This window comes from Rhinichthys klamathensis, unplaced genomic scaffold (genome assembly GCF_029890125.1).
Source record: "Rhinichthys klamathensis goyatoka isolate OS25496 unplaced genomic scaffold, OSU_Roscu_1.1 h1tg000454l_1, whole genome shotgun sequence".
NCBI classification, from domain to species: Eukaryota; Metazoa; Chordata; class Actinopteri; order Cypriniformes; family Leuciscidae; genus Rhinichthys; species Rhinichthys klamathensis.
The window spans coordinates 282,501-303,395 of NW_026606946.1; the positions used below are offsets into that span (position 1 = coordinate 282,501).

At 42.5% G+C, this 20,895-nt stretch overlaps 2 protein-coding genes across 2 annotated transcripts in view; both read right to left on the reverse strand.

The window, feature by feature from the left end:
- Window positions 1-11,357, reverse strand: part of rigi (RNA sensor RIG-I) — a 62,507-nt gene extending 51,150 nt beyond the window's left edge. The window contains exons 1-9 of the mRNA XM_056236599.1: window positions 11,105-11,357; window positions 9,990-10,121; window positions 8,513-8,694; window positions 7,552-7,696; window positions 4,107-4,277; window positions 3,936-4,034; window positions 1,619-1,778; window positions 1,016-1,262; window positions 178-340 (exon numbers count right to left, since the gene is read on the reverse strand). Coding sequence (XP_056092574.1) covers window positions 178-340; window positions 1,016-1,262; window positions 1,619-1,778; window positions 3,936-4,034; window positions 4,107-4,277; window positions 7,552-7,696; window positions 8,513-8,694; window positions 9,990-10,121; window positions 11,105-11,210 — 1,405 coding nt within the window. The 5' untranslated portion in view covers window positions 11,211-11,357. The remainder of the gene's footprint in view (window positions 1-177; window positions 341-1,015; window positions 1,263-1,618; window positions 1,779-3,935; window positions 4,035-4,106; window positions 4,278-7,551; window positions 7,697-8,512; window positions 8,695-9,989; window positions 10,122-11,104) is intronic.
- A 1,289-nt stretch (window positions 11,358-12,646) lies between these two features.
- On the reverse strand, window positions 12,647-20,272 carry toporsb (topoisomerase I binding, arginine/serine-rich b). Its single transcript, XM_056236598.1, has 3 exons — window positions 19,969-20,272; window positions 17,298-18,281; window positions 12,647-15,291 (listed from the first exon to the last, which is right to left on the reverse strand). Exons 2-3 carry the CDS (start codon window positions 18,279-18,281, stop codon window positions 13,432-13,434), a joined length of 2,844 nt encoding a protein of 947 aa, XP_056092573.1. The 5' UTR covers window positions 19,969-20,272; the 3' UTR covers window positions 12,647-13,431.
- Between the last annotated feature and the right edge of the window lie 623 nt (window positions 20,273-20,895).

Below are 20,895 nucleotides of genomic sequence, written 5' to 3' on the forward strand. Positions count from 1 at the left end.
ATCTGTTTAGATGTCAATATTTGATGTCACTCGTACAAAGTCAATTGTTCTACTCATTGTTAATTTCAAATGTCAGTAGTATTTATGTTAATTGAATGAATGTTAATTGTTGTTACTTGCAAAATGTTAAGAAAATGAATAAATAATAATAATATGTGTGTTTCTGTAAATCCTGACCTTTATCAGGTGTGTGCACGTACGTCCTGAGCTCATCCAGGTGTTTGGTAACCGTGGCGATGACCCTGGTGTCCAGGTTGGCACAGAGCTGTAAGATATTGTTCTCTGCCTCCGTTCTGTCCTTGAACGAACCGATGCCAACCGACGCCGTCAGGCCCACGATCTAAGACAGGTGGAGTTATAAAACAATCAGGCAAAGAATATAACATTGGAAAAGAATACAATAGAACTCAACAGAATAGACTGCAGAGGACTGAGACACTGAGATAGGCTCATTCCACCGACTCTACAGAGGACAAGCAGTTTAGAAGACTCCCATTCGGGAAGAAGAAGATTAGTGTGAGTGAAGAAAACTAACGGAGGAAACTCGGGGCCTGGTCTCTAATAAAATAAAATAAAAAATAAAACAGGATAGGATAGAATAGACTGCAACAGCTTGGCTATCTATCCACCTCTAAAATAAAATACCTTTAAATAATTAAAACACCTTTAAAACACCTTTACCCTACAAAAAAAAAACCTGAATTAAACAACAACAAAAAATTACCTTGATAAATAAAAAAATTAGATAGGATAGGATAGAATAAACTGCAAAGGATTGACGATCTATTCACCTTTACCCAAAAGAAAAAATAAATAAAAATAAATAAATAAACAATATAAAAGGGTAGGATGGAATAGACTGCAAAAGCTTGGCCATCCATGCACCTCTAAAATAAAATAAAGTAAAGTAAAATTTAATTTAATTAAATAAAAAGAATATATATAAATAAATAAATGAATAAATAAATAAATACAGGAAAGGATAAGATATGGTGTGAATGGTGTGCTGTGGCACCTGAGGGAGAGAGTGTGTGCTGGAGCTGAGTTTGGTGTCCAGGTAGCGGGTCATGATGTTGTTGTACGGGTGTTTCCCGGTGGTGTTGTGACACTCGTCCAGCAGGATGAGTGACAGCAGGTCCAGTGACGGCACTTCTCCGCTCTGAAGCGCGTTCACCAGGATCTGGGCCGTCATAACCACGATATCATGACTCTCTATCAGCAGCCGCACCGACAGCTCCATATCACCGCACATACCTGTCACCCTGCAGCACACACACACACGCGTGCTTTAGAGAGAGAGACATCTGTGTGTGTGTGTATGTGTGTGTGTGTGAGAGTGAGAGAGTGAGAGAGAGTGAGTGAGTGAGAGAGTGTGTGAGTGTATGTCTATGTATGTGTGTGTGTGTGTGTGTGTGTGAGTGTTAGTGACTGAGTTAGAGTGAGAGATTATGTGAATGTGTGTGTGTGTGTGTGTGTGTGTGTGTGTGTGTGTGTGTGTGTGTGTGTGTGTGTGTGAGTGAGTGAGTGAGTGTTAGTGAGTAAGTGTGTAAGTGTGTGAGTGTGTGAGTGTGTGTGTGTGTGTGTGTGTGTGTGTGTGTGTGTTTGTGTGGGACCTTACCTGATGTTGGGATCAGTAATAGAAAAGTGTTCCTTGAAAAGCTTGTACTGTTGTTCATAGACGTCGACCTTGGTTGCCAAGAACACGATCTTTGCCTGTCCGGGACACTTTTTCAGGTGGTGTTCACAGATGGCCACGGCCACAATCGTTTTTCCACATCCTGAGGGAAAGTGGGAAACAGGAAAAAATTATCACAAAAAAAAAAAACGGTAGAAAAAACCTTTTGACCGGTAGAGTAAATATTTATTTATTCGTTTTTTTATGTGATGTTGAGAGGTGGACGTTGCATTACAAATGGAGGCGGATCTGAATGTGAGAAATGTGCGGACTTACAGCTGACTAAATGATTGAGAGAAGTCTGATGTTTCACCGTAGCATTGTGACTTTAAAGGTAAAAAGGGAAATTAAAAATTAAACATGCATGGATGATTTATTCAAAATAAGAAGATTAGGTCGTCCATATGAATTTACATTTAATGCTTACTTTAACAAATTTTCTGTGATGTGTGAACAGGACACAGTGCTAATATGTTGATATTTCATATAGCCCCACCACTTAGGAAACAGACTCTAAACCCTGCACTTTCATTCATTACAAAAACACTTGTTCTCACACAGAACAACCTCCTGGACAACAATCAAAAGTTGGCTATTGTAGCTTTTATATTTATATTTGGCTATTATAGTAGTATATTTGGTTATTGAAGCTCTGAGACTGGGAAGAGCAGTACTCATCCTACTGGATCTGTCTGCTAAGTTTGACACAGTTAACCCCATCTCAGGTATATCACTCCAGTGGTTCAAGTCTTACCTCTCCGTAGGTCCTTCAGGGTGTCATGGAGGGGTGAGATGTCTAAGTCACAACATCTAGTTACAGGAGTGCCTCAGGGCTCAGTGCTGGGACCGCTTCTCTTCTCCAACTACATGTCCTCACTAGGATATGTCATTCAGAAATATGGCTTTTCCTGTCACTGCTATAATCTAGCTACTGGAGTGCCTCAGGGCTCAGTGCTGGGACCGCTTTTCTTCTGCATCTACATGTCCTCACTAGGATCTGTCATTCAGAAACATGGTTTATCCCATCACTGCTATCATCTAGCTACTGGAGTGCCTCAGGGCTCAGTGCTGGGACCGCTTCTGTTGTCCATATATATGTCATCACTAGGATATGTCATTCAGAAACATGGTTTTTCAGATCCCTGCTATGCTGATGACACACATCTCTACCTCTCATTCCAGACAGATGATCCGACGGTAGCCACTCGCATCTCAGCCTGCCTGACAGACATTTCTTGCTGGATTTACCTTCAACTAAACCTTGTGAAGACAGAACTACTCGTAGTCTCTGCCAACAATCACTTAATTACAACTTCTCCGTTCAGCTGGGTTCATCAACCATAACTCCATCAAGGTCAGCCAGGAAACTTGGAGTTGTGATTGATGATTAGTTGAACTTCACAGACCACATTGCTGGAACTGCCCGGTCCTGCAGATTTGCCTTATACAACATCAGGAGGATCAGGCCCTTCCTATCAGAGCTACACAACTCCTTGTCCAAGCTCTTGTTCTATCCAAACTGGACAATTGTAATGCTCTCTCTTTCCAGTATCACTGTCAAAACCTCTGCAACTGATCCAGATCAGCAAGAGAGGACTTTATCGCATGTTACTCCTCTCCTCATAAACTTGCACTGGTTGCCATTTGCCACTCGCATCAAATTCAAGGCATTGATGTTTTCCTGTAGATCAAACACTGGCTCTGCACTCATAAACCTACACTTACTACTGTAGACATATGTCTCCATAAGCTTGTGTTCTGCAAGTGTACAGCGTCTTGTGGTGCATCATCTTAAAGAGGCACAGAATCACTTTCACAGACCTTCACCTGGACTGTTCCCTGCTGGTGAAGCCCTGCTGAACTCAACCTGAGCCGCCGAGTCTTTAACCATATTCAAGAAAGGTCTGAAGACGCATCTTTATCCATTAATACTAACACTTACTATTCCATTTCTACTCTATCTATTAAAGAACTTGCTATGTGTTCTGTGCTGGACTAACTGGGACTGGTCACAGCACTTACATATTATTGGCCTTTTGTTGGTTTGATTAGTTCTACTCATTTGTAAGTCGTTTGGATAAAAGCACGCCCTGCCATTTTTAGGTTAATTCAACAATGCTTTCTAGCATTAAAGGTAATTACTAGCAAATGGTATTTTGGTATACGAATAGCAGCAATGCTTGTGTAAATGCTAGTCAAACTCATTGGTCAGTTTACAGTGTTTTGTATGTGAAAGTCTCTTTTGTTTGGTGTGACGCACCTGTAGGGGCGCAGATGATGGTGTTTTGCCCCTCAGCAGCGTCCGTCAGCTCCTTCTGATACTCCCTCAGCTTACGCTCGCCTGAACGCACGTATTCCCCTGCAAAGAGGGTCAAAGGTCAGCAAACTCAAGAGCGTTGAGGATATGGTCACATGATGTCGGGCCGTGTACCTTTGAACCCGCTGGGTGTCTCTGTGACAGTCATGTTGTTGGCGTTCATCAGCATGTCTTCACTCTCAGCCTCCTCTCTGAACTCAAAACTCACTGTCGTCACGGTTTCTGTCGTCATGGAATCTGCCTCCTCATCAGATACGCAGCCCATTGAGGCTGTACCGCCTCCATCTGCAGGACATACATCTTCATCATCATCATCATCATCATGAGTCAGAATGAACTGATCGCCCTATTGCAAGCAAGCAAGCAATATTGTTGATGGGGGATATGATGAATGAGTGCTTGATCACTGATGGATGTAAAAATGGAAGAAAGTAATGAGAAAAAAATGAACTGACAAAAGGATGGAAAGCACACAGAGCGGGTTCCGCACATGCTGAGGCTCACAGTGCGCAGAAGTTGCCAACTTTCTGCAGAGTCAATAACTACAGACTTCTAATCTTCGTGTGGCCTTCAGAATAACTCAAGAACAGTGCGTAGAGCTTCATGGAATGGGTTTCCACGGCCGAGCAGCTGCATTCAAGACTTACATTTCCAAGTGCAATGCAAAGCGTCAGATGCAGTGTGTGTAAAGCACGCCGCCATTGGACTCTAGAGCAGTGGAGACGTGTTCTCTGGAGTGACAAATCAAGCTTCTCTGTTTGGCAATTCGATGGACGATTCTGGGTTTGGCGGTTGCCAGGAGAACAGTACTTGCCTGACTGCATTGTGCCAAGTGTAATGTTTGGTGGAGGGGGGATTATGGTGTGGGGTTGTTTGGTGGAGTGGGGATTATGGTGCGGGGGGGGGATTGTGGTGCGGCGTTGTTTGGTGGAGGGGGGATTATGGTGCGGGGTTGTTTGGTGGAGAGGGGATTATGGTGTGGGGTTGTTTGGTGGAGGGGGGGGATTATGATGCGGGGTTGTTTGGTGGAGGGGGGGATTATGGTGCGGGGTTGTTTGGTGGAGGGGGGTGATTATGGTGCGGGGTTGTTTGGGGGAGGGGGGATTATGGTGCGGGGTTGTTTGGTGGAGGGGGATTATGGTGCGGGGTTGTTTGGTGGAGGGGGGATTATGGTGCGGGGTTGTTAGGTGGAGGGGGAATTATGGTGCGGGATTTTTTGGTGGAGGGGGGGATTGTGGTGCGGCGTTGTTTGGTGGAGGGGGGATTATGGTGCGGGGTTGTTTGGTGGAGGGGGGATTATGGTGCTGGGTTGTTTGGTGGAGGGGGGATTATGGTGCGGGGTTGTTTGGTGGAGGGGGGATTATGGTGCGGGGTTGTTTGGTGGAGGGGGGATTATGGTGCTGGGTTGTTTGGTGGAGGGGGGATTATGGTGCGGGGTTGTTTGGTGGAGGGGGGATTATGGTGTGGGGTTGTTTGGTGGAGGGGGGATTATGGTGTGGGGTTTTTTGGTGGGGGGGGGGATTGTGGTACGGCGTTGTTTGGTGGAGGGGGGATTATGGTGCGGGGTTGTTTGGTGGAGGGGGGATTATGGTGTGGGGTTGTTTGGTGGAGGGGGGGATTATGATGCGGGGTTGTTTGGTGGAGGGGGGATGATTATGGTGCGGGGTTGTTTGGTGGAGGGGGGATTATGGTGCGGGGTTGTTTGGTGGAGGGGGGATTATGGTGCGGGGTTGTTTGGTGGAGGGGGGGATTATGGTGCGGGGTTGTTTGGTGGAGGGGGGATTATGGTGCGGTGTTGTTTGGTGGAGGGGGGATTATGGTGTGGGGTTGTTTGGTGGAGGGGGGATTATGGTGTGGGGTTGTTAGGTGGAGGGGGGATTATGGTGTGGGGTTGTTGGGTGGAGGGGGGATTATGGTGCGGGGTTGTTGGGTGGAGGGGGGATTATGGTGCGGGGTTGTTTGGTGGAGGGGGGATTATGGTGCGGGGTTGTTTGGTGGAGGGGGGATTATGGTGCGGGGTTGTTTGGTGGAGGGGGGATTATGGTGCGGGGTTGTTTGGTGGAGGGGGGGATTATGGTGCGGGGTTGTTTGGTGGAGGGGGGATTATGGTGCGGGGTTGTTTGGTGGAGGGGGGATTATGGTGCGGGGTTGTTTGGTGGAGGGGGGATTATGGTGTGGGGTTGTTAGGTGGAGGGGGGATTATGGTGTGGGGTTGTTAGGTGGAGGGGGGATTATGGTGCGGGGTTGTTGGGTGGAGGGGGGATTATGGTGCGGGGTTGTTTGGTGGAGGGGGGATTATGGTGTGGGGTTGTTAGGTGGAGGGGGGATTATGGTGTGGGGTTTTTAGGTGGAAGGGGGATTATGGTGCGGGGTTGTTTGGTGGAGGGGGGATTATGGTGTGGGGTTGTTTGGTGGAGGGCGGATTATGGTGCGGGGTTGTTTGGTGGAGGGGGGATTATGGTGCGGGGTTGTTTGGTGGAGGGGGGATTATGGTGTGGGGTTGTTTGGTGGAGGGGGGATTATGGTGCGGGGTTGTTTGGTGGAGGGGGGATTATGGTGCGGGGTTGTTTGGTGGAGGGGGGATTATGGTGTGGGGTTGTTTGGTGGAGGGGGGATTATGGTGCGGGGTTGTTTGGTGGAGGGGGGATTATGGTGTGGGGTTGTTTGGTGGAGGGGGGATTATGGTGCGGGTTTGTTTGGTGGAGGGGGGATTATGGTGCGGGGTTGTTTGGTGGAGGGGGGATTATGGTGCGGGGTTGTTTGGTGGAGGGGGGATTATGGTGTGGGGTTGTTTGGTGGAGGGGGGATTATGGTGCGGGGTTGTTTGGTGGAGGGGGGATTATGGTGTGGGGTTGTTTGGTGGAGGGCGGATTATGGTGCGGGGTTGTTTGGTGGAGGGGGGATTATGGTGTGAGGTTGTTTGGTGGAGGGGGGATTATGGTGTGGGGTTGTTTGGTGGAGGGCGGATTATGGTGCGGGGTTGTTTTTCAGGGGTTGGGCTTGGCCTCTTAGTTCCAGTGAAAGGAACTCTTAATGCTTCAGCATACCAAGACATTTTGGACACTTTCATGCTCTCAACTTTGTGGGAACAGAGATGTTCCTGTTCCAACATGACTGCGCACCAATGCACAAAGCAAGGTCCGTAACGACACGGAGGAGCAAGTTTGGTGTGGAGGAACTTGACTGGCCTGCACAGAGTCCTGACCTCAACCCGATAAAACACCTTTGGGATGAATTAAGCGGAGACTGCGAGCCAGGCCTTCTCGTCTAGCATCAGTGCCCGACCTCACAGATGCGCTTTCGAAGAATGGTCAAAAATTCCCATAAACACACTCCTAAACCTTGGGGAAAGCCTTCCCAGAAGAGTTGAAGCTGTTATAGCTGCCAACTTCATATTAAACCCTACTTTAGATTAAGATTAAGAATGGGATGTCATTAACGTTCATGTGCATGTAAAGGCAGGCGTCCCAAAACTTTTGGCAATATAGTGTAGATAGATGATAAATGAATGAACAAATGAAAGAAAGGTAAAACGAGTGTCTGAAAATGTCAGTATTACTGGACTCCAGCAGCTCCAGTGCCTGATCGCAGCTGCAGGCGTCCAGCGCCATCTTCAGCACCTTAAACCAGTTCGGTTTGTCCGAGCGCAGGAGAGTGTCCACGAGTCTCTCACTGGCAGCGATACGACCTTTCTGGATTTCCACCTGTAACACACACACACACACAAACACAGAATGAGAGGAACATTCATACACTACCAGTCAAACGTTTTGGATTGGCAAGTATTTTTATTGTTTTCTGCTCACCAAGGCTGCATTTAATTGATAAAAAAATAAAAAAATAAAAATCCAGTAACGTTGTTAAATATTTTGACAACTTAAAAGAACTGTTTTCTATTTTAATATATTTTAAAATGTTATTTATTCCTGTGATCAAAGCTGAATTTTCAGCATCATTACTGCATCATTACTGCAGTCAGGTTCCCCCAAACCCAAGCTTCTCGTCAAGAAGATGGTGTCAATTGCGTTGAGAGACCAGTTGATCAAATCCATAATTTCTTAGTTTGGAGAGCAGTGCGGAGAGAGTCTCTCAAAGTACAAGACAGTAGACTAAACGAGACAAGAGGAGCAAAGCAGGGGAGGTAAGGGAGAGGAGGGGAAGAAAATGCGACTGCCTTCGTTGAGAGCCAAAGTAGACAATTTTATTTTTGAGCATCAGATCATCATATTAGAGTGATTTCTGAAGGATCATGTGACACTGAAGACTGTAATGATGCTGAAAATTCAGCTTTGATCGCAGGAATAAATTACACTTTACTTTTATATTCAAATAGAAAACAGTTAATTTAAATTTAATAATATTTCACAATATTACAGTTTTTTTTTTAATCAAATAAATGCAGCCTTGGTGAGCAGAAGAGACTTCTTTTAAAAACATTCAAAATCTTACCGATCTAAAACGTTTGGCTGTTAGTGTATATAGTGTACTTCACACCACCTCAACCACAGAGGCAAACTCACCGCTTTGATCTCTTCACACTCTCTGGGCTTGAGACAGTCGTTCATGTGCGTGAGCAGCTCGCTGGGCTTTATGAGCTTGGTGATCGATGGTTCGATTCTCTCCAGAAGCTTCCGGTACTCATTCAGTTCCTCTAACTGGCCGAAGTCCCACTCCTTAATGGCCTTGTACAGACCGGTATATTCTACAGCATCACACACAGCGATTTAACAGCGATGCCATAGAAGAACCTTTTTTGGTTCCTCAAAGAACCTTTCAATGGTCAGTTCTTAAAAACAACAATTTTTTCTTAGTGTGGAGAACATTTTGAAACTCTAAAGAACCTTTTCCTCGATGGAAACTTTTCACTGATTTTAAAGTCCCCCTGTGGTGAGAATGGTGTTTTTAATACGCTTTAAGGCACACCATGTGTAAATTCATAAGTCGACAGCATTGCTGAGTATTTTCTTCTTAAAACTGCAGTGAACCAAAGACAGTCTCAAAAACACGGTTTGAAATCGCTGGTGTTTCTGACGTCACAAACGACCTTGTAACCAATCAGATCAACGTGTGATCGTCAACCAGTGGATCTCTGAGCTGAGTGAGTGAGTGGAGGCGGGGCTCATTTGCATATTCATAGAACCGCGCATACTAAATGAGGCAAGGGTGTCGAGTTACATACAAGATATTTTAAAGCATGAATAATTTTTTACAAGGAATTTCTTTTTTTTCTTTTTTTTTATGTGATCAAAAATGAGTTTTAAGGGATCAAATTATTGACTACAGGGGGACTTTAAACGGAACATCTATTTACACCAGATGCAAATCGCCCACCTGGTTGGCATGGGCTATTTACATTTACATTTATTCATTTAGCTGACGCTTTTATCCAAAGCGACTTACAATTGCTATATTTGTCAGAGGTCGCACGCCTCTGGAGCAACTAGGGGTTAAGTGTCTTGCTCAGGGACACATTGGTGTCTCACAGACACCATCACCACCCTATTTACACTAACCCCACCCGTCCATTGACTGATTGAGCCAGGCGAAATTACAAAAGAAACCTGTCTGATAACAGTGGTGAGGAGAGTTAGACTTTGACGTGTACGACCCTAGATCGAATCCGTCATTCATCGCAAATCAGCTCGGAGTTAGCGTTTATTTTTAAAAACAAATAAAAAAAATAGTCAAAAAGTGGAAATAAGGTGCCTAACTGGTATTTAATAGTGGGAATAAACTGTTTAACAGGTAGGTTTAGGGGAGGTAATGTCAATGTCCCATTAAAGCATTTGAATAAATATAATCATACACACTGAATATGTTGTTATTGCATACTGTTTTATAATGTTCTACAATACAATGAGGTGCAAAGTGTATCTGCCACTATTTGCACTAAGTATAAAAATAACTATTTTCACAAAGCGCAAATTAAAATAGTGCCACTTTCACTTAGTGTAAATAATAGCATCTATCAGCTGCTCCTGTAATTCCTGATCTCACCTGAGGCGAACAGGGTGTCCAGAAAGGCCTGAAACCAGCCCTCTTCCTCTAGATAACACATCTGGTCCAGCAACATCTGGGCAGCGGTGGTCACAGACGTCTCCTCGGCTGAGAGAATCCTTTCCACCATCTCTGTGCAGAATAGAATAAAATAGAATTACACAGAATAGAATTCCCAGTCATTTTAAATTAAACTAAAATCTTACAATCCGTTAAGAAAAAAGTCCCACTCACTACCATATAGCGTGAATCAGGGTTATTATCGTTAACTAAAACTACTATAAAAATGTATTACGTTTGTTTAGTGAAATAAAGCTGAAATAAAATAAATTATATATATTAGTTAAGCTAGATGAATGTTAAAATTAGAAATGTTGTCTTGGAAATAAACTATATACACTAAATTAAAGCACTAAAATTATTAACTGAAAAAATAAATAAACAGAAATATTTAGAAAAAGAAAAAAAAATTAATAAAAGTACTGAAAATGAAATTAATTAACATGAAAACTTACAATCTAAAAATAAAAACTACCTTAAAATATCAATACAACTATAATAAAAATAAAACAACACTGTTGAGTGTACAATATTTATAGTATTTTTTTCTGTATGATTCCTACATTACTAAAAAATAAAAATTAGACTACTAAATAGAGTAATAAAAATTATTTTAAAAAGATATATCTGGAACATTCATTACATTAATTTTTCTTTTTTATTCAAACTGGGGTCTGCAAGGCAGTGCTATGTTGTCTGTGAAAATAGTGTTAATAAATAAATGAATAATAAAATAAATCTAAATAAATAAACGAAAAAAATATATAGATATATATTTACATTTTAATTTATAATATTTTGGAGTTCTTTTATCACCACCAATAAGTTAAAACAATCATATATAGGCATAAAGGTATTTCAGGGTGTCAATAGTCCTGCAGCCACTCTCTGATTATTTACTACACATTAATAAGCACACTAGAAATATATTTCTGATATACAATATCCAATAGGACTCTAATCAAATATCAACTGAGGGATATTTTGACTAAGATGACAAGTTTCTGCAGGTTTTATGGAACCGATTACCTGCTGCTATTCGTTCATTAACTCACCTTTATCAAAGTGCGTCGTCATGAAGGTTTTGATAAGTGACGGTCGTAAAATCTTCGCGATATAATCGCTCAAGCGCCGCAAATTCTCCTTTTCCAGCTCGTACATGTTTGCGGCTGTTCGGGACAGGACTGATTATGATGAAGACTGTCTTATGATTATAAGTCCTGACTGAGCCTGAGCTCACGACATCTGATCCAGAAACAAAAGCGAAACTACAAACAAGGAAGCGAAATATATGTTACCTCAGCTGTCTCAACATCTAGTGAGCTGTCTATAAAGGCGTGTTCAAAACGCCTACGATGCCCAAAACTGCTGTCTTGTTAGTCAGCTCACGAGGATTTAAGACACGGCCAACACTCCTCACCGTGTCAGTTAGCAAGTGCTGCAAAGAACACAACAACAATTGAGAATTTCACCAAAAATGAAATCAAAAGTGTCCCTGTTCCGAATAAATCCACAGAATCCTTAAAGGGGAACTCCCAAAAATAATTTCACCTCTAAAGCTCGTGATACTTTGGAAAACATTGATAATAAATAATAATATTGAGGTAATAATTATACAAGTGTGGAGATTTAATTCCACTGTGTGAAGATATGGTTCCTACATTATATGCCTAGGCCTACATGTCCTAAAGGTAAACGTAGTTAAATTGAATAATGATATAAAAAGCACAGAATTATGTGTAGGCTACAACCATTTTACTTTTTAATCACAGGTTACAGAGTCCTAAAATCGCAAGGGGTGGGGCTAATATAACCACATACACTTTTGTTGATCACATATAGCTTGTTTTTAGCGATAATCCAAAAGCCTATGCTAACTAGCCTTTATAATAAAAAAAGATGCTAATAAATACCTCATACCTTGACGTCATTTTCCCGCGGGAACATACTCCCTGTGCGTGACTGGATTTATGGTTTAACGATTATCAGTTTAAAACTATAGTGTTCCCACTTACCAGATATATTGACATGATATTGGATATTGATATGCAACGTGTTTCCTGACATTTATACAGTATGTGACTGATTTTGACACCAAGGAAATAAAGCAAATTTGCCTGTGAACGCTTTAAAACATGTCTAAAACCAGGTGATCACTTATATCAGTGTTATATCATCATATCGTCCAGCACTAAAACGTGTAGTTGTTTTTGTCAGTGTTTATTTAAAAACGTCAATTTATGCAGATTATAGGATGACAAATATTTAATTGATGAGTTGTCAATACAATATAGGCTATGCTTTTACCCCAAAATTCAGCATATTGACAACAAAATGATAACTGCAAATCCACCTTTCTCTGCCCAGAGTCCAGTTGTTTCTGTCAATTGCTGGGGTCCATTTGTTTCTCTGTTCTGTAGCTTTCAGCAGTCTGTAAAAATATACCTCAGATTTCTTGTCACATCTAATTGTACATTCAATCTTAAAGTTCCTTCCCGTTTTAGATGTGTTTTTATGCCACTTCGGCCGACAGAGCACGTCACAAAATTGATGAACTAATGCTGCAATTCAAAAAGAAAGACAAACCGATTGAGACGCTGGATTGTACATCTATTAAATGCATTTATTGATTGTTGGCTGACATGATGGACAGCTGTTGTAAAGAAGGCTTGTTGTGTGTTCAGTAGACATGATCAGTGAATTATATCTCCAGGGTGTCACCATAGTCCCACATACACAAGCACATAGTATATACTGTGTAACGAAGGCATGGAGGCGCACGTCACCTGTTCCCTGAGTTTAAAAAAGACACAATTCTCAAAGTTCAGTGGGACTGAATAACGAATGATCAACAGTGGTTCTCAACCAGTGAGTCTGGTCCCAATAACAGATGTCTGGTCTGTTAAAAAGCAGAACATGCAACTAACCATATCATCAAGTCCAGTTAGGATTGCTACTAATTCTTCCAATATATTTTGCTCAGTTGGTCAAAGGCCACGTGTCTTCTGAAACTAAATCTGGGACCTGAACCAAACAAGTGGAGAACCACTAGTCTAGATAGTAACCCTAATGTATTTGCTGCTACAAAGGGTTAGATAGAGGTTAGGGGAACAAGGGTTACCATCCAGACATGACTGTTGTTGGGTTGTGGCACAGTAAGCAAGCACCAGATTCAAAGAAGAGGATCAATCACTGCAACTATAAACAACATGAACAATAATAATGACATTGGAAATGACAAAAACGTCTGAATGTTTCTTAAGCATCTGTTGTTCCCAGCAGAAATCTTTAAATGAGATTATAAAAACTTCTAGACTGGCTCAGTGATTCAGATAAGCATTATGCAAGTAAGAAAAAGTCTTGATGTACGTCTGTTTTAGTTCTAGCTAGCAATGTTGGTCACCGGCTCTTGCGGCCCGTCTCCGTCCGTGTTATTTTTCTCCAAGTTTTTTGCAACTCCTCTTGTGTCTGATTGGTCTTTTCGAGGGATAGAAGCTCGCTCCTGTTGGACGTGAGAACTTGCGTAAGGACTCGGCGTCGCCTCTGGTAGGAATTCCTCAAGATCTTGTAGTATAGTTTCAAGCAGTCTTGTGTCCGAAGGTGGGGCTGGTGACATCGAACCCATTGGGAAGGGGTTGGGCACAAACTCTTCGGGGCTACTGTCATCCACATTTCGGGAGCAGTCGGAACTACTGCGGTCGACTACGTCCACCACATAGTCGTCCAGGTTTAGTGTGCGTTCAGTGGTTGGGTCAGTGCGGACTACGGGACTCGAGGACTCGGATTGAGGATTTGAGGAGGCTAAGGTACAACTCAAGTTCTGGATCATATCTTGCCCACGAGTCCCGTCCCTCGGCTCAACATCTGCAGCGGTTTGGTCTATAATATCCATGACACGGTCCAGACAGTCGATGGTACGGTCACTGTCGCTGTCAATCGTGATTACAGTGGGTGAACGGAGTTCCCTCTTCCGCTTTCGGTGCCTCCTCTTCTTCCGCTGGTGCCAATGCGGTTCGGGCGCCCTTCGCTCGTAGATGATCTCCACACTGGGAGATCGTTCCCTACTGCGCCGCCGCCGCTTTTCCTTGGTTGCAGTTCCCTCCTCATGCAGCCGCTGGGCCGCTCGCTCCAAGTGCCGGGTTTTGTACTTGCGTTTCCCACTTGGTTTGTCCAGGCAGGACCTTTCGGATTGCGAGTCGGCGCTGCTGCTACTGATCGCTCGCTTGCGGCGTTTACGACAGCGCTGTGACTCTCTGGGATGGTGGAAATTAAGAAACGAGTCCAAGTCGGGAGACCTGCTCTTCATTTCCCTGATTCTCCTCTTCCTGGAGTAGGAAGGAGACTGTGAGAGTTTGTCTCGCACGTGGCACGAATGCTCTAGGCTCGTGTTGTTTAGAGAGGTCGAGCAGTCGCTAGCGTTTGACCCAGAGACAGGGCTGCTGCTCCAAATAGAAACAGTTGGACTCTGACCGGACCAACTTGGAGGCGAACGTGTTTGGGTTGGCAAGCAATCTGGGGTCTTGTCATGCCATGATTGGTCTAAACTCTTGGCTTTTTCTTTGCTGACTGAGCGGCGATGTGAGTCTTTGCGTCTCCCATGCGCTTTGAGCTCAGTGTCATCTCGATTCTGCCGTAAATCTGAACCATCGTTGGATGGGTGAGCGCGGCAGGACAAGTAATCGGTCTCTCTTTCTCTGCTGAGTAAGTCCGAGTGTGTCCGCTGGGGACTGCATGAGGGAGCGAGGCCTGGGGATAAACTGGGAATACGCAGGTTCATATGGGACTGCGAAGGGAGCTCCATTTGGGAAGTCTCTGATTTCGTTACTGTGGTTGTCGTCTCCGTATCAGCTGCCTCCTGCTCCTCTTCAGACGAATCCGAGGAGAGCTGAACAAGCTCTGGGGTCCGTTCGGCCATCGGCTTCACGTATCCCACAATCAGGCACTCTTCCTCTTCGTTATCTTCACCCCGTCCTGCTGACACGCTGCTACTTGCCGCAGGGCCAGTCATGTCAGGGCCGCTGAAAGGCGGGGCTGTGCTTGAGCTTGGCTCCGCCCCCTCATCCTGTGATTGGCTAGAAGATGGAAAGAGGGTTGAATAGGAGGGACCAGGCGTCTCATCATCCCACGCTGACTGACTCAGCAAACTTTCCGTTCCACTTGCATTGGCAACGGATGCACGGTGTTCCTGGACAGCAGAGGGATTCTCTGTCACATTGTCCTCACTGTCATTATCATCATCATCCTGAGAAAAAAAACAATGCAACCATTAAGACTGAACCTCAAAAACTTGCATGAACAGAACCAAAACCACAATAATGCCCTTCTGCTGTTCTCTGACATTATCTGCTTACAATAAACAGAAACAGTGCCAAAACACCTCATAGAGGATGATTTCAAGAGTATAACAACTTAAATTATGCTCTGCTCCTTACACACAGCTATCATATGACTTACTATATAGAGATATATAGACATTCTCAATATCATTGACATTTATGAATTTGGTGAATGACCTTTTCCAAAGTGAATTATAGCGCAATTAAAGCATACATTATATTAGTTTGTGTATTCCCTTCCCTTGGAATCTAACTTATGGTTATACAAACACATACTCTACCAGTGAAAGAAAATAAACTTATGGTTGGGGATATTTGGTCATATCTGGAGCTTGACACCCCTCGGTCACTGCATTTAGGGTCGATCCATCTCTAGTGGTCCAACAGAGGTTTAATTTTTTACCTCTATTTATTGGTATTGGAAAACTACTAGTTTTTTATTTTTATTTAAGGCGGCTGTCTTTGTGTGATGGCACACAACAAATTTAGGGTTAAATGAACGTTTACGGAAACCTCAATATTTCCGCTCAGAATTGTCCAAGTTCCTTGAACAAAAACTGATCTATAGAGCACATTACAAGTACATAAATGTTTTGCACATTCTTGTTCCTTAAACATTAATTAGTTCCAAGACTAGGACCCCTTGGAAGTTTACTGAAATTAGGAAGAAAGCTTTGTAGAGGGGGACAAAATGCGAATTTTCAGCTAAGATTTGGAGCCAAATTGCAGGATGAGGAAAAATTATTTTGTATAAAAATAACATAAGGATGCTAACATCTTTCCAGAGAGGTTATTAGTAAAATCTGTTTACTTTAGCAATACTGGTTGCATTATATGCCAATGGTGACAGTTCAAAAATAGGAAAAAGAACTTTGTGTTTTTAATTTAAGTTTTATAAGTCTGCAAATTGTTGATTTCCCCCCCCATTTTGGTTGAAACCAACAACTTTAATTATGCATTTATGGTGAAATTACTGCATGTTCGTGTTTATTTTGACGACAAACAATGTGCAGAATCTTTATTTCTATACATGCAGCACAGCAATAATATATTTGACGTTGACGTGTAAATGAACGGCCAGAACGCATTAAAAGTTTTCTGTTTTCAGCTGAACACGGAGTCGCGTAAGCATCCTCTAAGTTAATAACTAATGATATTTACGCCGGAAACGAATCAATCAAAAACTTACTTAAGCTGGACAATTACTTCCTTCTAGAGTTGCTATACAGCCAAAACAATCTTTGTTGCATTCATTTCCTATTATCACTGTAAAGCTGCTTAAAGCAATCTGGATTGTTAAAAGCGCTGTATAAATGAAGGTGACTTGACTTGAAATGAGTGTTCTAACGCTTTAACATTTACATTACATTTAATCATTAGCAGATACTTTTATCCAAAGCGACTTACAAATGAGGAGAGCAATAGAAGCAGTTAAACTAACAATAGGTCAGGACAACAATATGTAAATGCTGAGACCCTTCCCAGTTTGGTGTAACGCAGTATATGTAATTTGGTTACACTTTATTTTAAGGTGTCACTGTTACAGTGTAATTATATATTTAAGTACTGAGTAATATTAAGAAACTACATGTATTTACTATAGGGTTAGGGTAGGATTAGGATTTGGTTGAGGGTTAGTTGCATGTAATTATGCATAATTTACTGTTATTACTATGGTAAGTACATGTAACATATGTAACAAGGACACCGTAAAATAAAGTGTTACCTGTATTTAAAAAAAATAGATATAGAGAAGAAGAGAGGAGAAAAGAGAGTGTTAGTATTAATGGATCAAGTGTTGCCAAAAAAGATGCGTCTAACAGGGCCACTGATGGTCCACAGGGCACCAATGATCATGTGTGAAAGGTGTGTTAGTCGTAACTAATTGTAACGTTTCCCAGAGAAGTCTCACCTCAGAGATGGCGATAACGGAAAGGTCCGAGCTGCTGCCCTCCTCGTAGCTGGGAGCGGGACAGTCGTAAATGGCCTGCTGGTCATACGTCTCCATGTTGAGGGTGGAGCGAGCGAAACTCACCAGCTCGTGCAGGAAGTGGTCAGTGCGCGCTAACAGGAAGGGGCGGAGCTCGTCCCGAATGGCCGAGTCCTCCATATTATAGTTCATAATGCGCGAGATGATGATGTTCTGCACGATGTTCACCAGCGATCCGTGCGAACCGTACAACACCGTGAGCTCGCGTTGCAGCCAAGGCAAAAGTCGGCGCAAACATCCAGGGTTTTGTCGTAAGAACGACGCTGAAATATCCCTCTGCCGACCAACGTCTCTCGTGTTACGCACACGTACGCCAGTCCTGTAAAGCGCACGCCGGAACGAGACAACATCCTGGTCCCGTAAGCGTCGCAGGCTCCGCCCCTCGCCCCGCCCTTGCCTGCGCGCCGTCAGTCGTAGCACCATTTGCTGCACATCTTGGTTATCCGTTAGCGCCGCCGCGTCCGTGAGACCGCCGAACATGACGTCCTCAATTGGTGGTGAAGACGAAGGGACGGGCGCTCTGTGGCTCCGCCTCTCTCTGCCTCGAAGGGCTCGGGGGCGTAGCACGCGCTGGGGGGCGTTGCTAGCGGTGGCGTTCGCCGCCACTCCATTCTCCACCGGCGGCACCACAAACTCCTTAAAATCTTTTTCCCCTTTGACCGAGTGGTATATGGAGTGGAACGGCTGCTTGCACAGCGGACACTCCGCTTTGTTTTTGGACCACTCGTGGATGCAGCGGAAGCAGAACTGGTGCAGGCAGCGGTCCAGCGACGCCACGTTATTGAAGCCGTCGAGGCAGATGGGGCATTTGGAGTCTGGTGACGCGTTAGCCAATAAACGCTGAGAAGATTTGCCAACGCTGTCTTTCTTCCTCACACGCAACTTCATCTTAGTGGGCGCCATCATCTACGGCACACATAAAAACATCGGCTCAGTGTACAATGCTTAGCTAGTTCCCTATAGTACATTGTATCCAATGCAACTTACAATGAGGCACATTACAAGCAATTTATTACACGAGACAACAACATTTACGTGACATTCAGTTCCCACCTAAAAAATGTGATTTTTTGATCTGGTTAAAGAAATATATAAATGAAGAAGAACGCCAAAATATTAATTGCCATGATCATTTTACATCGATTATCTTGTTTTTATAATCGTTAGAAGCCAAAATCAAAATGGAAAAATTAATTACGATTAATTGCACAGCCCTGCATCACGGTTCGGTGCACACAGTCAGACGACAAATATAGTCAGTCACCAGCGATACACACTCCAAACCAGAAGGGGGCGGGCAAGGTAATGCAATGCTGTTTGCTAACCGCCACGACAGGAAAAAGAGCAGAAGAAACGCTCTACGCACGGCACCAACCCAAAACAAGAGTTCAGATGGCACGCTAGAGCTTGCTAGGAGCCTATACGCTGAGTTTCGTGTAATTATTGTGACGTGCTCCACAAACTTCACGGAAAGGAAACCAGGACGGCGGAAAGTTTGTTTTCATTATTTTACAAAAGCACAATGTTTAGTTTTATTGTTTGTGAGTGTACACAAATTTACAGTTTTGAATGATAGTTGTTTTTTTTATCAGCCCTGCAAAAAAAAGAAAAAGAAAAGACCTATGCAAGAGTGTATTCTGTTTAATGCTTTATACATTAAAGCTGTACTTTACTCAGGAGGACTAAATGCCACTCGGCGGAACAAACTGTAATTTGCACTGGTGTCTGTTCAAAATACATAAAATAAAAGTAAAGAAACCTAGCATTGGGGGATTTGTTGCTTTTTCCTGCTATACCAAACTTGTATCGAACCGTGACCCCAAAACTGAGGTACATACCGAACCGTGACTTCTGTGTACCATCACACCCCTATTTTATATATATATATATATATATATATATATATATATATATATGACATGTATACTACATTGATATATGTGATATGGCATGTAATATGACATGTCTTCAACTATACAGTAACAAATTACAACAAACTCCATGTACAGCAAAGACGTAAGGAATGTTTCTGTAATTATTACTTAATTGCTTCCCTAACATAACACTGACTACTAGCAGCAAGTTTGGCAATAGCATGGTATATTTAAAGTACTTTGAAATACCATGTAAATACAAAGGTATATGAATCTTGAAACCATTTAGTACTACACATTACATCAAAAGACCATCTAATATCATCACAGTAACATAGTAGATTCACAGTACTTGTTATGTTAAGGGTTAATGCGACATTTAGTGTACATAACTAATTTACATGAAGACATTAATAATAATAATTCAATATTAAGATCATTCAAATTGAATAAACGAAGAGATTGTTGTGTCCCTGAAAACAGTGACGTCATCGAACACAGCAAACACTGATATTATGTTCAAAATTACGTCAAAAATGTGACATGTTAAAAAAAAAACCCAGTTACATTGCTATCGGTATTTATCGAGGATCACTAGATATCTCTCTCTTGCCTTCAAAGCAACGATTATTAAACACCTTTATCGATAATAGACGGATACATAAGAGAAATCTGATTGAAAATAAAACAACAGATAGTTTTATGAAACAGACTCTCACCTGATCATCACCTCCTCATTACAAAGCCTTAAAAAAACTATGTAAATAATCCAAACCACATGCGCGCGCGCCCATAAGAACAACTATATCACTTCAGCGTGATATCCGAAATGATAAACACACAAAATAAGAAAGATAATGTACATTAAAAACCGATGGAAGTGAAGGAGTTTCGCACTGCTGTTGAGAAACAGAACACACAGCAGAGCCTCATCCGGCAGGCGTCACGCGCACGCGCGCCCCCAACGGACCGGAGCGGTACTGCATCTGCAGCGCGATCACGTGACTGAAAGCGAGTTCTTTCTTTTTTTTCTTTCTTTGAAAAATATATAAATAGTAAATGCAGACATTCGTAACATAAGACAAAAATACATGCTTTTGTAAATCCTAGAGCGGTACTACACCTGCAGCGCGATCACGTGACTGCAAGCGATTTCTATCTATCCATCTATCTATCTATCTATCTATCTATCTATCTATCTATCTATCTATCTATCTATCTATCTATCTATCTATCTATCTATCTATCTATCTATCTATCTGTCTATCATCTATCTATCTTTCTATCTATCTATCTATCTATCTATCTATCTATCTATCTATCTATCTATCTATCTATCTATCTATCTATCTATCTATCTATCTATCTATCTATCTTTGAAACAAATGTATAAACTATAAATAAATAAATTCCTAAATAAGGTTCTTGAATAGTAAATGCAGAAATTCGTCACATAAGAAAAAAAAACATCATAATTTTGGCTCAAAAGTCGAAATAATGATAAAATAAGTCACATTTGTGAGATAAAAAGTCGAAATTATGACATACTTAGTCATAATTATGATATGAAAATCATAATTATACCTTAAGTCAAAATTATGGAATGAAAAATCGAAACTATGACATAAAAAGTCTAAATTATGATA

Bases quoted from the DNA above. Each gene is read 5' to 3' on its own strand.
- toporsb (XM_056236598.1), bottom strand. From the start codon at position 18,281: ATGATGGCGCCCACTAAGATGAAGTTGCGTGTGAGGAAGAAAGACAGC. The intron at 15,292-17,297 runs GTGAGACTTCTC...TTTTTTTCTCAG, and splicing joins CCGTTATCGCCATCTCTGAG to GATGATGATGATAATGACAG.